Source organism: Scomber scombrus, unplaced genomic scaffold (assembly GCF_963691925.1).
Source record: "Scomber scombrus unplaced genomic scaffold, fScoSco1.1 SCAFFOLD_139, whole genome shotgun sequence".
NCBI classification, from domain to species: domain Eukaryota; kingdom Metazoa; phylum Chordata; class Actinopteri; order Scombriformes; family Scombridae; genus Scomber; species Scomber scombrus.
In genome coordinates this window covers 45,001-62,500 of record NW_026910410.1, presented here as the reverse complement: position 1 = coordinate 62,500, position 17,500 = coordinate 45,001, and the positions used below count along the sequence as shown (strand labels likewise).

Sequence of the window (17,500 nt, the reverse complement as noted above, 5' to 3'; positions counted from 1 at the left end):
CACATACACACACACACACACACACACATAAACACACATACACACACACATAAACACACATACACACACATACACACACATACACACACACACATACACACACACATACACACACATACACACACACACACACACATACACACACACATAAACACACATACACACACACACATACACACATACACATACACACACACACACACATACACACACATACACACACACACACACACACACACATACATATACATATACACACACACACACACACACACACACACATACATATACATATACACACACACACACACACACACACACACACACATACATATACATATACACACACACACACACACACACACACATACACACACACACACACACACACACACACACACTCTGATCTTTTCTTCTTCTCTCTGCTGAATGAATGTTTTTGCAGAGTCAGCGTCAGCGAGAGGAAATCCTGAAACTCATCCTGGAGAACGAGAGTGTAAGTTCATCACTTCCTGTGACATCACTTCCTGTGACATCATCAACTCTTCATATATACATTATGTTCATAGATGTATTATTATGGTCATCAATCGTTCTGATTGGCTCTCTGTCTGCAGGTGGATTCCTCGGTCGACCTCGTCGACGTCTCCAAGGAGACGGACGGATTCTCAGGAAGTGACCTCAGAGAGATGTGCCGCGACGCGGCGCTGCTGTGCGTCCGAGACTTCGTCCACGCCCAGAACGACAGGTGAGCGGCTGATTGACGATGTCATCACTTCAACAGGCTTTCTATCTGATTGGCCGATTTCTGTTATTGAGATTTCAAAATAAAAGCATGCGTTTCCTCCTCAGTGTTTCAGAGGATTTCATTCGTCCGATCCATCAGAACGACATGCAGAAGGCCGTCGGGAAGATGAAGAAGTCGAAGACGGCGGGCGGACACGGCGTCCTGCAGCACGCCGCTCTGGACTGAACACGCCGCTCGCTTCTGTTTATTGATCAGCTGATCGATTATTACGTCGTTTCATCATCACTTCCTCTCTGACGTCATGTGATGTTCTCGTTGCCTCTGATTGGTGCAAACATGTAAATAAACAGTTTGTTCATATTTGAGTTTTAATAAAGTTTTTTTTCCCTCTTTGTTTGAAACGACGTGTAAATAAAACTAAACAGGAAGTGGAGCTTCATGATTTTTACATATGTGCTTTTATTTTGGAATTGTTTGTTTATAAAATGTGAAATAAATGTGACAAAGTTTCAGTTTGGAATCAGCTGTTCAGTGATGATGTAATGCTGCTGCTGATGACATCATCGTTACTGTGTCATTTAATATTACTTTTTTTATTCTGTTATATTCAATTATAAATAAAGTTCAACAGGAAGTGATTTTACAGTAAAGTTTATTTTAATAGAAAATAAAGTAAAAAGTTTTTAATGAGAATAAAATCAGTTACATCATCAATCAATCAGACAGGAAACGGCTGATACTGGCCTCGAGGCCTCTGATTGGTCGAGACATATCGAGATAAATAAAGTTTCATTTCACCCAAAAAACCACAGAAGAAAAGGAAGTGATGTCATTTCCTGTGATGACAGGAAGCAGACATCACAAGCATGACTCATCAATGATCAAATTGCTGATCAGCTGTTACTGCCGCTGAGCTCTGATTGGACAGTTGCTGTTGGGGGGAGGGGCTTATCAAGTAATACTGATCGATCACCGATCAATACCAGCTGTGTCCCAGAGGTCAGAGGTCATAGTTCGGTGTGTCGGCCGTCACAGCCGCGGTGCTCCGTGCAGCCGTCCAGCAGGTGGCGATAAGCGGCGCGGACGTCTCGGTACAGCGGAGCATCTTCGTCCGGCAGCGTCGGGAATCGAACCGGCGTCTCGTTGATGAGCAGCTGCAGCCGCGCGCCGCGCTCGCAGTCGTACAGCACGAACACGACGTTAGCCGCGTACGGGACGATAGAACTTGTACGAAAACTCCGACCTGCGACAAGAAAACACGTTAAACACACGCTCTGCTCCTATTGGCTAAGGGCTCAGAGGGGAGCAGGGGGCGGGGCTTCATACCGTGCTGTGATTGGTAGTTGGCTGCGGTGGGCGGAGTCTCGTCTTTATGGAGTCCAAGCAGAGACAGGAGGGGGAGGATCGTCTCAGCGTGGCCAATCAGCACCGAGGCAGGCTCAGGGGACGCATCACTGGACCTGAGGGACAGGTGAGACAGGTGGGGACACGTTGGGATAGGTGAGGACAGGTGAGGACAGGACCGGTCCCTTATGATGTCACTGACCTGCGGGGACGTCCGGCCTTGTCCAGCGTCCTGAAGACGTGATGAAACAGAGGACAGCTGGACAGACCGTTGATCACATGACCATGAGACCGCTTCCAGTACTGCTTCAGGTCTGATTTATACTCCAGGACCTGGGGACAGGTGGAGACAGGTGAGGACACAGGACAGGTGGGGACACAGGATGGGTGGAGACAGGTGGGGACACAGGACAGGTGGGGACACAGGACAGGTGGAGACAGGTGAGGACAAAGGACAGGTGGGGACACAGGACGGGTGGAGACAGGTGGGGACACAGGACAGGTGGGGACACAGGACGGGTGGAGACAGGTGGGGACACAGGACAGGTGGGGACACAGGACGGGTGGAGACAGGTGGGGACACAGGACAGGTGGGGACACAGGACGGGTGGAGACAGGTGAGGACACAGGACAGGTGGGGACACAGGACGGGTGGAGACAGGTGAGGACACAGGACAGGTGGGGACACAGGACAGGTGGGGACACAGGACAGGTGGAGACAGGTGAGGACAAAGGACAGGTGGGGACACAGGACGGGTGGAGACAGGTGGGGACACAGGACAGGTGGGGACACAGGACGGGTGGAGACAGGTGAGGACACAGGACAGGTGAGGACAGACCTGAGCATCTCTCTGGTCAAACAGGAAGCACCATGGCGAGTGCAGAGACTTGATTGACAGCTCGTAGGAACACAGGAAGAAGGCGGCTTCCACCAGATCTACGATGACATCATCAGGACCGTCATCATCACATGATTTAGCATTAGCATCAGGAGCTCCAGCTGGTGGAGCAACAATGTACTGCATGACTGCTGATCAGCTGATCATTGATGTTAGCAGGTGTTGCTATGGCAACAGTGTATGTGTGTGTTGTTAAGGCAACGCTGTGTGTTTGTCACCTGGTGTGAGGTCGTGATGAGGAAGGCCGAGCCTCTCTGCCATCCTCTTCCTCACTCCCTCCATCTCCTCGCCGTGTTTGAACTTCTCCACCTCCGCCAGCGCTGTGCGGTTCTTCTCCACGCCGTCCACGTAACCACGGCAATGCTCAAAGAAACGCATCAGCTGATCGTCCAGCTGGTGACTGTACTGCACCTCTGAGAGAGAGACAGAGACATATTAACATACTGCATACTACATACTAACATACTGCATACTAACATACTGCATACTAACATACTAACATACTGCATACTACATACTAACATACTGCATACTAACATACTAACATACTAACATACTGCATACTGCATACTAACATACTGCATACTAACATACTAACATACTAACATACTAACATACTGCATACTAACATACTAACATACTAACATACTGCATACTACATACTAACATACTGCATACTAACATACTAACATACTAACATACTGCATACTGCATACTAACATACTGCATACTAACATACTAACATACTAACATACTGCATACTGCATACTAACATACTAACATACTAACATACTAACATACTGCATACTAACATACTAACATACTACATACTGCATACTAACATACTAACATACTAACATACTAACATACTAACATACTGCATACTGCATACTAACATACTGCATACTAACATACTAACATACTACATACTGCATACTAACATACTAACATACTAACATACTAACATACTAACATACTGCATACTACATACTAACATACTGCATACTGCATACTAACATACTGCATACTAACATACTAACATACTAACATACTAACATACTGCATACTGCATACTAACATACTACATATTAACATACTGCATACTAACATACTAACATACTGCATACTAACATACTAACATACTAACATACTAACATACTAACATACTAACATACTAACATACTGCATACTACATACTAACATACTGCATACTAACATACTAACATACTGCATACTAACATACTAACATACTAACATACTAACATACTAACATACTGCATACTGCATACTAACATACTAACATACTGCATACTACATACTAACATACTAACATACTAACATACTGCATACTACATACTAACATACTGCATACTAACATACTAACATACTGCATACTAACATACTAACATACTAACATACTAACATACTAACATACTGCATACTGCATACTAACATACTAACATACTAACATACTGCATACTACATACTAACATACTAACATACTAACATACTGCATACTACATACTAACATACTGCATACTAACATACTGCATACTGCATACTAACATACTGCATACTACATACTAACATACTGCATACTAACATACTAACATACTAACATACTGCATACTACATACTAACATACTAACATACTGCATACTACATACTAACATACTGCATACTAACATACTAACATACTAACATACTGCATACTACATACTAACATACTAACATACTGCATACTACATACTAACATACTGCATACTAACATACTAACATACTAACATACTGCATACTACATACTAACATACTAACATACTAACATACTAACATACTGCATACTGCATACTAACATACTAACATACTGCATACTGCATACTAACATACTAACATACTGCATACTGCATACTAACATACTAACATACTAACATACTAACATACTAACATACTACATACTAACATACTAACATACTAACATACTAACATACTAACATACTAACATACTAACATACTGCATACTAACATACTAACATACTAACATACTAACATACTAACATACTGCATACTGCATACTAACATACTAACATACTGCATACTGCATACTAACATACTGCATACTAACATACTGCATACTAACATACTGCATACTGCATACTGCATACTAACATACTGCATACTAACATACTAACATACTAACATACTAACATACTGCATACTAACATACTGCATACTGCATACTAACATACTAACATACTAACATACTAACATACTGCATACTACATACTAACATACTAACATACTAACATACTAACATACTAACATACTAACATACTAACATACTAACATACTGCATACTGCATACTAACATACTGCATACTGCATACTAACATACTAACATACTGCATACTAACATACTAACATACTAACATACTAACATACTAACATACTGCATACTAACATACTGCATACTAACATACTGCATACTGCATACTAACATACTAACATACTACATACTAACATACTAACATACTAACATACTAACATACTAACATACTGCATACTAACATACTGCATACTAACATACTAACATACTAACATACTGCATACTAACATACTGCATACTGCATACTACATACTAACATACTGCATACTAACATACTGCATACTGCATACTGCATACTAACATACTAACATACTAACATACTAACATACTAACATACTGCATACTAACATACTAACATACTGCATACTAACATACTGCATACTGCATACTGCATACTGCATACTAACATACTAACATACTAACATACTAACATACTAACATACTGCATACTAACATACTGCATACTAACATACTGCATACTAACATACTGCATACTAACATACTGCATACTGCATACTGCATACTAACATACTGCATACTAACATACTAACATACTGCATACTAACATACTGCATACTGCATACTAACATACTAACATACTAACATACTAACATACTGCATACTACATACTAACATACTAACATACTAACATACTAACATACTAACATACTAACATACTAACATACTGCATACTGCATACTAACATACTGCATACTGCATACTAACATACTAACATACTGCATACTGCATACTAACATACTAACATACTAACATACTAACATACTGCATACTAACATACTAACATACTAACATACTAACATACTAACATACTGCATACTAACATACTAACATACTAACATACTAACATACTAACATACTAACATACTAACATACTGCATACTAACATACTGCATACTAACATACTAACATACTAACATACTGCATACTAACATACTGCATACTGCATACTACATACTAACATACTAACATACTAACATACTGCATACTAACATACTGCATACTGCATACTAACATACTAACATACTAACATACTAACATACTAACATACTGCATACTGCATACTAACATACTGCATACTGCATACTAACATACTAACATACTGCATACTAACATACTGCATACTGCATACTAACATACTAACATACTGCATACTAACATACTGCATACTGCATACTACATACTAACATACTAACATACTAACATACTAACATACTGCATACTAACATACTAACATACTGCATACTAACATACTAACATACTGCATACTAACATACTAACATACTGCATACTAACATACTAACATACTGCATACTAACATACTGCATACTGCATACTAACATACTAACATACTGCATACTAACATACTGCATACTGCATACTACATACTAACATACTAACATACTAACATACTAACATACTGCATACTAACATACTAACATACTGCATACTGCATACTACATACTAACATACTGCATACTAACATACTAACATACTGCATACTAACATACTGCATACTGCATACTAACATACTAACATACTAACATACTAACATACTGCATACTGCATACTAACATACTAACATACTAACATACTAACATACTGCATACTAACATACTAACATACTGCATACTGCATACTACATACTAACATACTAACATACTAACATACTAACATACTGCATACTAACATACTAACATACTGCATACTAACATACTGCATACTGCATACTAACATACTAACATACTAACATACTAACATACTGCATACTACATACTAACATACTAACATACTGCATACTAACATACTAACATACTGCATACTGCATACTAACATACTAACATACTGCATACTAACATACTGCATACTGCATACTAACATACTAACATACTAACATACTAACATACTGCATACTGCATACTAACATACTAACATACTAACATACTACATACTAACATACTAACATACTAACATACTACATACTAACATACTAACATACTGCATACTAACATACTAACATACTGCATACTGCATACTAACATACTAACATACTAACATACTACATACTAACATACTAACATACTACATACTAACATACTGCATACTAACATACTAACATACTGCATACTAACATACTGCATACTGCATACTAACATACTAACATACTGCATACTAACATACTGCATACTAACATACTAACATACTGCATACTAACATACTGCATACTAACATACTAACATACTAACATACTAACATACTAACATACTAACATACTGCATACTAACATACTAACATACTAACATACTATGTACTCAATCAGTATGTAAGCTGGTGACCTCAGGTGACCTCAGGTGTGATCAGGTGACCTCAGGTGTCTTACCTTGGTGTCCCAGGTGCTGCAGTCCCTCCTGAAACGCCTCCACGCTGCTCACACAGCGATGTTTGGAGCTGCTGAGGAAGCTGATCCTCCTCTTCCTCACGTTCTCCTCCGACAGCAGAGACGGAAACAAGGCCGACAAACGCCTCGCAAGGAGGCGCAAGTCCTCCTTCCCCTTCTCCACCAGCTGACCTGGGGGGGGGGGGGGAGGTGAGGAGGAGGACGGGAGAGGAGGAAGAGGAGGAGAGGAAAGGAGGAGGAGGACAGGAGAGGAGGAAGAGGAGGAGGAGGAGGAGGGGAGAGGAGGAAGAGGAGAGGAGGAAGAGGAGGGGAGAGGATGAGAGGAGAGGAGGAAGAGGAGGGGAGAGGATGAGAGGAGAGGAGGAGGGGAGAGGAGGAGGAGGGGAGAGGATGAGAGGAGAGGAGGAGGGGAGAGGAGGAGGAGGGGAGAGGATGAGAGGAGAGGAGGAGGGGAGAGGAGGAGGAGGGGAGAGGATGAGAGGAGAGGAGGAGGGGAGAGGAGGAGGGGAGAGGAGGAAGAGGAGGGGAGAGGAGGAGGAGGAGGAGGGGAGAGGAGAGGAGGAAGGGAGAGGAAGAGGAGGAGGAGGAGGAGGGGAGAGGAGAGGAGGAAGGGAGAGGAAGAGGAGGAAGAGGAGGAGGAGATCATGTTGTATTCATTTATTGATGAAGATTATGTCTCGAGTCTCGCGCCCTCACCGTCCATGTCCTCGGTGTACCACGTGACCCAGCGGCTCTTAATGTCCTGCAGCCAGTCACCGGAACCACCGGATCCTCTGGATCCACCGGAAGCCTCCCGGAGCAGCTCGCTCAGCTGTTGGATCCTGCGGATGTTTTTAACGGTAGGGAACCGGCTGCCGTGGCGGATGACTGCGGTGATGTGTACCGGGGAGCAGCGCTCGGTGTCTGGGGGTTTTAACACGGACCGGTTAACGGACAGAGGGTCCAGCAGCAGGTGCGGGTTCACCTCCTCATACCGGGTCTTAGTCCCGAAGTAAGAAGCGATGAGCGGAACCGGATCCGGTGGAGAGGAAGAGGAGAAGCGGCTGAGCAGCAGACACACCGCCGCTGTCAGGGCTCCGGTACCGGACACACACACCGGGAACATGCCGGTCCTCTGATACAAACAGCTGTTTGTTTTCATGTAGCGTCAAAAAACACACACACAACGTCACTTCCGGTAACTAGACAAATAGCTTCCGATTGAAGATTCCAAAATAAAAGCCCAAACAAAATAAAGTTTATAAAGTACTGTAATCATTATATATACACTGTGTGTGTGTGTGTGTGTGTGTGTGTGTGTGTGTGTGTGTGTGTGTGTGTGTGTGTGTGTGTGTGTGTGTGTGTGTGTGTGTGTGTTCTACATCATGGCTGCAGTGAATGTCTGAATATTGTCTTTAATTAGTTTGACTGTGTGAACGTGGATCAGTCTTCATGGACCGAGGTTCTGGACTCAGTGCTGACTCCCTTCACTGTGTTTTTATTTATATGTTTAAATCTAAATGTGTTCATATTGTTTTATTCTCAACATCAGTCAGAAGATGTAAAACAGCCTGTTGGCTCATTCACATGTTTACATCTGTTCAAATGTTTTATTAATGTCCCCCTGATCATTAAACACACACACACACACACACACACACACACACACACACACACACACACACACACACACACACACACACACACACACGTGTCTCGTTATAACTGTGAAAGTCGTAGTTGGTCTGAACCAGAGCTGGACTTCCTGTTAACCTGATCATCATGAGACGGTCCGCTGCTGTGTGGAGAGGAGAACACGCCTCTATCTGATCACTGTGAGGCTCTATATGATCACTGTGAGGCTCTATCTGATCACTGTGAGGCTCTATCTGATCACTGTGAGGCTCTATATGATCACTGTGAGGCTCTATATGATCATTGTGAGGCTCTATCTGATCACTGTGAGGCTCTATATGATCACTGTGTGAGGCTCTATCTGATCACTGTGAGGCTCTATCTGATCACTGTGAGGCTCTATCTGATCACTGTGAGGCTCTATATGATCACTGTGAGGCTCTATATGATCACTGTGTGAGGCTCTATATGATCACTGTGTGAGGCTCTATCTGATCATTGTGAGGCTCTATATGATCACTGTGAGGCTCTATCTGATCACTGTGTGAGGCTCTATATGATCACTGTGAGGCTCTATCTGATCACTGTGAGGCTCTATCTGATCACTGTGAGGCTCTATATGATCACTGTGAGGCTCTATATGATCACTGTGAGGCTCTATATGATCACTGTGAGGCTCTATATGATCATTGTGAGGCTCTATCTGATCACTGTGAGGCTCTATCTGATCACTGTGAGGCTCTATCTGATCACTGTGAGGCTCTATATGATCACTGTGTGAGGCTCTATCTGATCACTGTGAGGCTCTATATGATCACTGTGAGGCTCTATATGATCACTGTGAGCTCTATCTGATCACTGTGAGGCTCTATATGATCACTGTGTGAGGCTCTATATGATCACTGTGTGAGGCTCTATCTGATCATTGTGAGGCTCTATATGATCACTGTGTGAGGCTCTATATGATCACTGTGAGGCTCTATCTGATCACTGTGAGGCTCTATCTGATCACTGTGAGGCTCTATCTGATCACTGTGAGGCTCTATCTGATCACTGTGTGAGGCTCTATATGATCACTGTGAGGCTCTATCTGATCACTGTGAGGCTCTATCTGATCACTGTGTGGCTCTATATGATCACTGTGAGGCTCTATATGATCACTGTGTGAGGCTCTATATGATCACTGTGAGGCTCTATCTGATCACTGTGAGGCTCTATCTGATCACTGTGAGGCTCTATATGATCACTGTGAGGCTCTATATGATCACTGTGAGGCTCTATCTGATCACTGTGAGGCTCTATATGATCACTGTGAGGCTCTATATGATCACTGTGAGGCTCTATATGATCACTGTGAGGCTCTATCTGATCACTGTGAGGCTCTATATGATCACTGTGAGGCTCTATATGATCACTGTGAGGCTCTATATGATCACTGTGAGGCTCTATATGATCACTGTGAGGCTCTATATGATCACTGTGTGAGGCTCTATATGATCACTGTGAGGCTCTATATGATCACTGTGAGGCTCTATATGATCACTGAGTGAGGCTCTATATGATCACTGTGTGAGGCTCTATATGATCACTGTGTGAGGCTCTATCTGATCATTGTGAGGCTCTATATGATCACTGTGTGAGGCTCTATCTGATCATTGTGAGGCTCTATATGATCACTGTGTGAGGCTCTATATGATCACTGTGTGAGGCTCTATCTGATCATTGTGAGGCTCTATATGATCACTGTGAGGCTCTATCTGATCACTGTGTGAGGCTCTATATGATCACTGTGAGGCTCTATCTGATCACTGTGAGGCTCTATCTGATCACTGTGAGGCTCTATATGATCACTGTGTGAGGCTCTATATGATCACTGTGTGAGGCTCTATCTGATCATTGTGAGGCTCTATCTGATCACTGTGTGAGGCTCTATATGATCACTGTGAGGCTCTATCTGATCACTGTGAGGCTCTATCTGATCACTGTGTGGCTCTATATGATCACTGTGAGGCTCTATCTGATCACTGTGAGGCTCTATATGATCACTGTGAGGCTCTATATGATCACTGTGAGGCTCTATATGATCACTGTGAGGCTCTATCTGATCACTGTGAGGCTCTATATGATCACTGTGAGGCTCTATATGATCACTGTGAGGCTCTATCTGATCACTGTGAGGCTCTATATGATCACTGTGAGGCTCTATATGATCACTGTGAGGCTCTATATGATCACTGTGAGGCTCTATATGATCACTGTGTGAGGCTCTATATGATCACTGTGAGGCTCTATCTGATCACTGTGAGGCTCTATCTGATCACTGTGAGGCTCTATATGATCACTGTGAGGCTCTATATGATCACTGTGAGGCTCTATATGATCACTGTGTGAGGCTCTATATGATCACTGTGTGAGGCTCTATATGATCACTGTGAGGCTCTATCTGATCACTGTGAGGCTCTATCTGATCACAATGAGGCTCTATCTGATCACTGTGAGGCTCTATATGATCACTGTGAGGCTCTATATGATCACTGTGTGAGGCTCTATATGATCACTGTGAGGCTCTATATGATCACTGTGAGGCTCTATATGATCACTGTGAGGCTCTATATGATCACTGTGTGAGGCTCTATATGATCACTGTGAGGCTCTATATGATCACTGTGAGGCTCTATCTGATCACTGTGAGGCTCTATCTGATCACTGTGAGGCTCTATATGATCACTGTGAGGCTCTATATGATCACTGTGAGGCTCTATCTGATCACTGTGAGGCTCTATCTGATCACTGAGGCTCTATATGATCACTGTGAAGCTCTATATGATCACTGTGTGAGGCTCTATATGATCACTGTGAGGCTCTATATGATCACTGTGAGGCTCTATATGATCACTGTGAGGCTCTATATGATCACTGTGAGGCTCTATATGATCACTGTGTGAGGCTCTATATGATCACTGTGAGGCTCTATATGATCACTGTGTGAGGCTCTATATGATCACTGTGAGGCTCTATATGATCACTGTGAGGCTCTATATGATCACTGTGTGAGGCTCTATATGATCACTGTGAGGCTCTATATGATCACTGTGAGGCTCTATATGATCACTGTGTGAGGCTCTATATGATCACTGTGAGGCTCTATCTGATCACTGTGAGGCTCTATATGATCACTGTGAGGCTCTATATGATCACTGTGAGGCTCTATATGATCACTGTGAGGCTCTATCTGATCACTGTGAGGCTCTATATGATCACTGTGAGGCTCTATATGATCACTGTGAGGCTCTATCTGATCACTGTGAGGCTCTATCTGATCACTGTGAGGCTCTATATGATCACTGTGAGGCTCTATATGATCACTGTGAGGCTCTATATGATCACTGTGAGGCTCTATATGATCACTGTGTGAGGCTCTATATGATCACTGTGAGGCTCTATCTGATCACTGTGAGGCTCTATCTGATCACTGTGAGGCTCTATATGATCACTGTGAGGCTCTATATGATCACTGTGAGGCTCTATATGATCACTGTGTGAGGCTCTATATGATCACTGTGTGAGGCTCTATATGATCACTGTGAGGCTCTATCTGATCACTGTGAGGCTCTATCTGATCACTGTGAGGCTCTATCTGATCACTGTGAGGCTCTATATGATCACTGTGAGGCTCTATATGATCACTGTGTGAGGCTCTATATGATCACTGTGAGGCTCTATATGATCACTGTGAGGCTCTATATGATCACTGTGAGGCTCTATATGATCACTGTGTGAGGCTCTATATGATCACTGTGAGGCTCTATATGATCACTGTGAGGCTCTATCTGATCACTGTGAGGCTCTATCTGATCACTGTGAGGCTCTATATGATCACTGTGAGGCTCTATATGATCACTGTGAGGCTCTATCTGATCACTGTGAGGCTCTATCTGATCACTGAGGCTCTATATGATCACTGTGAGGCTCTATATGATCACTGTGTGAGGCTCTATATGATCACTGTGAGGCTCTATATGATCACTGTGAGGCTCTATATGATCACTGTGAGGCTCTATATGATCACTGTGAGGCTCTATATGATCACTGTGTGAGGCTCTATATGATCACTGTGAGGCTCTATATGATCACTGTGAGGCTCTATCTGATCACTGTGAGGCTCTATCTGATCACTGTGAGGCTCTATATGATCACTGTGAGGCTCTATCTGATCACTGTGAGGCTCTATATGATCACTGTGAGGCTCTATATGATCACTGTGTGAGGCTCTATATGATCACTGTGAGGCTCTATATGATCACTGTGAGGCTCTATATGATCACTGTGAGGCTCTATATGATCACTGTGTGAGGCTCTATATGATCACTGTGAGGCTCTATATGATCACTGTGAGGCTCTATCTGATCACTGTGTGAGGCTCTATATGATCACTGTGAGGCTCTATATGATCACTGTGAGGCTCTATATGATCACTGTGTGAGGCTCTATATGATCACTGTGTGAGGCTCTATATGATCACTGTGAGGCTCTATATGATCACTGTGAGGCTCTATCTGATCACTGTGAGGCTCTATATGATCACTGTGAGGCTCTATCTGATCACTGTGAGGCTCTATCTGATCACTGTGAGGCTCTATATGATCACTGTGAGGCTCTATCTGATCACTGTGAGGCTCTAACCCTCAGACTGTCTTTCATTACTCTGATTTACTGTGTGGAACCTGAACTCATCAGTGATGTTCTGTCTCCATCTAGTGGTGGAAACAGGGAACAGCACTCTGCTCTGTCTCCATCTAGTGGTGGAAACAGGGAACAGCGCTCTGCTCTGTCTCCATGTGACATCAGACCACATGCTCGGCTGTTCAGAGCAGCTGCAGTTATTAGGTAAAAGTACTGCAGTATTATAGTGATGTAGTATGCAGTATTACAGTAAAAGTACTGCAGTATTATAGTGATGTAGTATGCAGTATTACAGTAAAAGTACTGCAGTATAATGAGTGATGTAGTATGCAGTATTACAGTAAAAGTACTGCAGTATTATGAGTGATGTAGTATGCAGTATTACAGTAAAAGATCTGCAGTATTATGAGTGATGTAGTATGCAGTATTACAGTAAAAGTACTGCAGTATTATGAGTGATGTAGTATGCAGTATTACAGTAAAAGTACTGCAGTATTATAGTGATGTAGTATGCAGTATTACAGTAAAAGTACTGCAGTATTATGAGTCATTAATTTTAAACGTTTTACACATTAAAAATAAATACTAAAAACACTCTGAATCTCGCGAGACTCGTTTTCACCTGTGATTGGCTTGCTCTGCTGTGACGTCATGTCATTTGAACGCAGGGAGGCGCGAGCGACAAGAAGCAGGTGACGTCAAGCTACAGAAATGCTACTTCCGGTTTAATTTAAAAATAAAGAATAAATATGTGGTGTTATCAAAGTAAAATACAGAAGTTATAATCTAATTAATAAAGTGTTAAAGCAGCTGATGAAGCTTCACTTTGATCTCATTAAACATACTTTACCTTACTTTACACCACCGATGATAATAATAATAATAATAATAATAATAATAATAATAATAATAATAATGATAATATTGATAATAATGATGAAAAGATAATAATAACAAAATAATAATAATAATAAATCAGTAAATTAACGGAAGTATTTGTACCTTTATTCTGAAGAACCAGGCTGTGACCGGAAGTGTTGACGTAGTTGCTGTGACTTTGACACTTCCGTTGAACAGAAGGTCAACAACAGCAGTTAGCAGTTAGCAGTAACGTTAACCCGTTACCGGTAACATGCAGTGCGCGGCCCCGCTGAACAAGAAGAGACCGTTAGAGAGCGAGGAGCCATGGAGACCGGTACGTGCACGCTCACGTGTAGTACTGTTTGTGTGTGTGTGTGTGTGTGTGTGTATAAGTGTGTGTGTGTGTGTGTGTGTGTATAAGTGTGTGTGTGTGCGCGTGTGTGTGTGTATAAGTGTGTGTGTGTATATAAGTGTGTGTGTGTGTATATGTGTGTGTGTATATAAGTGTGTGTGTGTGTATAAGTGTGTGTGTGTGTGTGTGTGTATATGTGTGTGTATAAGTGTGTGTGTGTGTGTGTATATAAGTGTGTGTGTGTGTGTGTGTATATGTGTGTGTGTGTATATAAGTGTGTGTGTGTATACGTGTATGTGTGTGTATAAGTGTGTGTGTGTGTATATGTGTGTGTATAAGTGTGTGTGTGTATAAGTGTATGTGTGTGTATAAGTGTGTGTGTGTTTATAAGTGTGTGTGTATAAGTGTGTGTGTGTATAAGTGTGTGTGTGTATGTGTGTGTGTGTATATGTGTGTGTGTCTATGTGTGTGTCTATGTGTGTGTTTATATGTGTGTGTGTCTATGTGTGTGTATATGTGTGTGTATATATGTGTGTATATGTGTGTGTGTAACTGATATTTATCCTCCAGCAGCTGTTGGGTTCAGTCAGATATAATCACAGTATAACTGCGTGTTAGTACACACTGATACTGTGTATTAATACACTGATACTGTGTATTAATACATTAATACTGTGTATTAATACACTGATACTGTGTATTAATACATTAATACTGTGTATTAATACACTGATACTGTGTATTAATACATTAATACTGTGTATTAATACACTGATACTGTGTATTAATACATTAATACTGTGTATTAATACACTGATACTGTGTATTAATACATTAATACTGTGTATTAATACACTGATACTGTGTATTAATACATTAATACTGTGTATTAATACACTGATACTGTGTATTAATACACTGATACTGTGTATTAATACATTAATACTGTGTATTAATACACTGATACTGTGTATTAATACATTAATACTGTGTATTAATACACTGATACTGTGTATTAATACATTAATACACAGTATCAGTGTATTAATACTAATACTGTGTAATAATACTACAGTTTATAGTGAAGATGATTTTTTTGTCTTCTCAGAAGCGTGTGTGTTTGGAGGCGGGACTGCAGACCGCTGAGTGTCCAATGGAAACTGTGGACAGTTTTACACCGTCCAATCAGCAACAAGAACAGCAGGTCAGTGCAGCGTCATCACATTGAAAATTATATTATTAAATTATATTATTGATTAATTACACTGTGATACTGTAAGTGAAGCTGATACACAGACATCACTGAGATGTTTCTATCAGTTCAACTGAGAGTCCAACATGAGGATGCACCTCATTAACATGAGGAAGCATCTCATTAACATGAGGATGCATCTCATTAACATGAGGATGCACCTCATTAACATGAGGAAGCACCTCATTAACATGAGGATGCATCTCATTAACATGAGGAAGCATCTCATTAACATGAGGATGCACCTCATTAACATGAGGAAGCACCTCATTAACATGAGGATGCATCTCATTAACATGAGGATGCATCTCATTAACATGAGGATGCATCTCATTAACACGAGGATGCACCTCATTAACGTGAGGATGCACCTCATTAACATGAGGATGCACCTCATTAACATGAGGAAGCACCTCATTAACATGAGGATGCATCTCATTAACATGAGGAAGCACCTCATTAACATGAGGATGCATCTCATTAACATGAGGATGCACCTCATTAACATGAGGAAGCATCTCATTAACGTGAGGATGCATCTCAGTAACGTGAGGATGCACCTCATTAACACGAGGATGCACCTCATTAACGTGTGAGGATGCACCTCATTAACATGAGGAAGCATCTCATTAACATGAGGATGCACCTCATTAACGTGTGAGGATGCACCTCATTAACATGAGGAAGCATCTCATTAACATGAGGATGCACCTCATTAACGTGACGATGCACCTCATTAACATGAGGAAGCATCTCATTAACATGAGGATGCATCTCATTAACATGAGGAAGCACCTCATTAACGTGAGGATGCACCTCATTAACGTGAGGATGCATCTCATTAACATGAGGAAGCACCTCATTAACGTGAGGATGCATCTCATTAACATGAGGAAGCACCTCATTAACGTGAGGATGCATCTCATTAACATGAGGAAGCATCTCATT

At 41.6% G+C, this 17,500-nt stretch overlaps 3 protein-coding genes and 1 long non-coding RNA gene across 6 annotated transcripts in view; 2 read left to right on the top strand and 2 right to left on the bottom strand.

Annotated features, from left to right (window-relative positions):
- The window catches only part of atad1b (ATPase family AAA domain containing 1b), a 12,404-nt gene extending 11,131 nt beyond the window's left edge, over nt 1–1,273 (top strand). The window contains exons 8-10 of the mRNA XM_062415133.1: nt 446–496; nt 618–748; nt 853–1,273. Of these exons, the coding sequence (XP_062271117.1) occupies nt 446–496; nt 618–748; nt 853–973 (303 nt within the window). The 3' untranslated portion in view covers nt 974–1,273. The remainder of the gene's footprint in view (nt 1–445; nt 497–617; nt 749–852) is intronic.
- On the bottom strand, nt 1,190–8,919 carry LOC133976991 (multiple inositol polyphosphate phosphatase 1-like). Of its 2 annotated transcripts, none has more exons than XM_062415131.1 (7): nt 8,487–8,919; nt 7,773–7,961; nt 3,210–3,404; nt 2,932–3,092; nt 2,295–2,425; nt 2,075–2,208; nt 1,190–1,991 (listed from the first exon to the last, which is right to left on the bottom strand). In XM_062415131.1, the coding sequence occupies exons 1-7, from the start codon at nt 8,893–8,895 to the stop codon at nt 1,756–1,758; spliced, it is 1,455 nt and encodes a 484-aa protein (XP_062271115.1). In that variant the 5' UTR covers nt 8,896–8,919; the 3' UTR covers nt 1,190–1,755. The 2 variants fall into 2 exon arrangements, with proteins under 2 accessions (XP_062271115.1, XP_062271116.1); XM_062415132.1 differs by having other exon boundaries at nt 2,932–3,029.
- A 6,248-nt stretch (nt 8,920–15,167) lies between these two features.
- si:ch211-221j21.3 (uncharacterized) overlaps nt 15,168–17,500 on the top strand; it is a 4,398-nt gene continuing 2,065 nt past the window's right edge. For both annotated transcript variants that reach the window (XM_062415135.1, XM_062415136.1), the window contains exons 1-2: nt 15,168–15,282; nt 16,409–16,504. In XM_062415135.1, coding sequence (XP_062271119.1) covers nt 15,220–15,282; nt 16,409–16,504 — 159 coding nt within the window. In that variant the 5' untranslated portion in view covers nt 15,168–15,219. The remainder of the gene's footprint in view (nt 15,283–16,408; nt 16,505–17,500) is intronic.
- LOC133976996 (uncharacterized) lies at nt 16,859–17,403 on the bottom strand. Its single transcript, XR_009924894.1, has 3 exons — nt 17,369–17,403; nt 17,113–17,133; nt 16,859–16,902 (listed from the first exon to the last, which is right to left on the bottom strand). It is a non-coding gene; the product is annotated as an uncharacterized LOC133976996 (long non-coding RNA).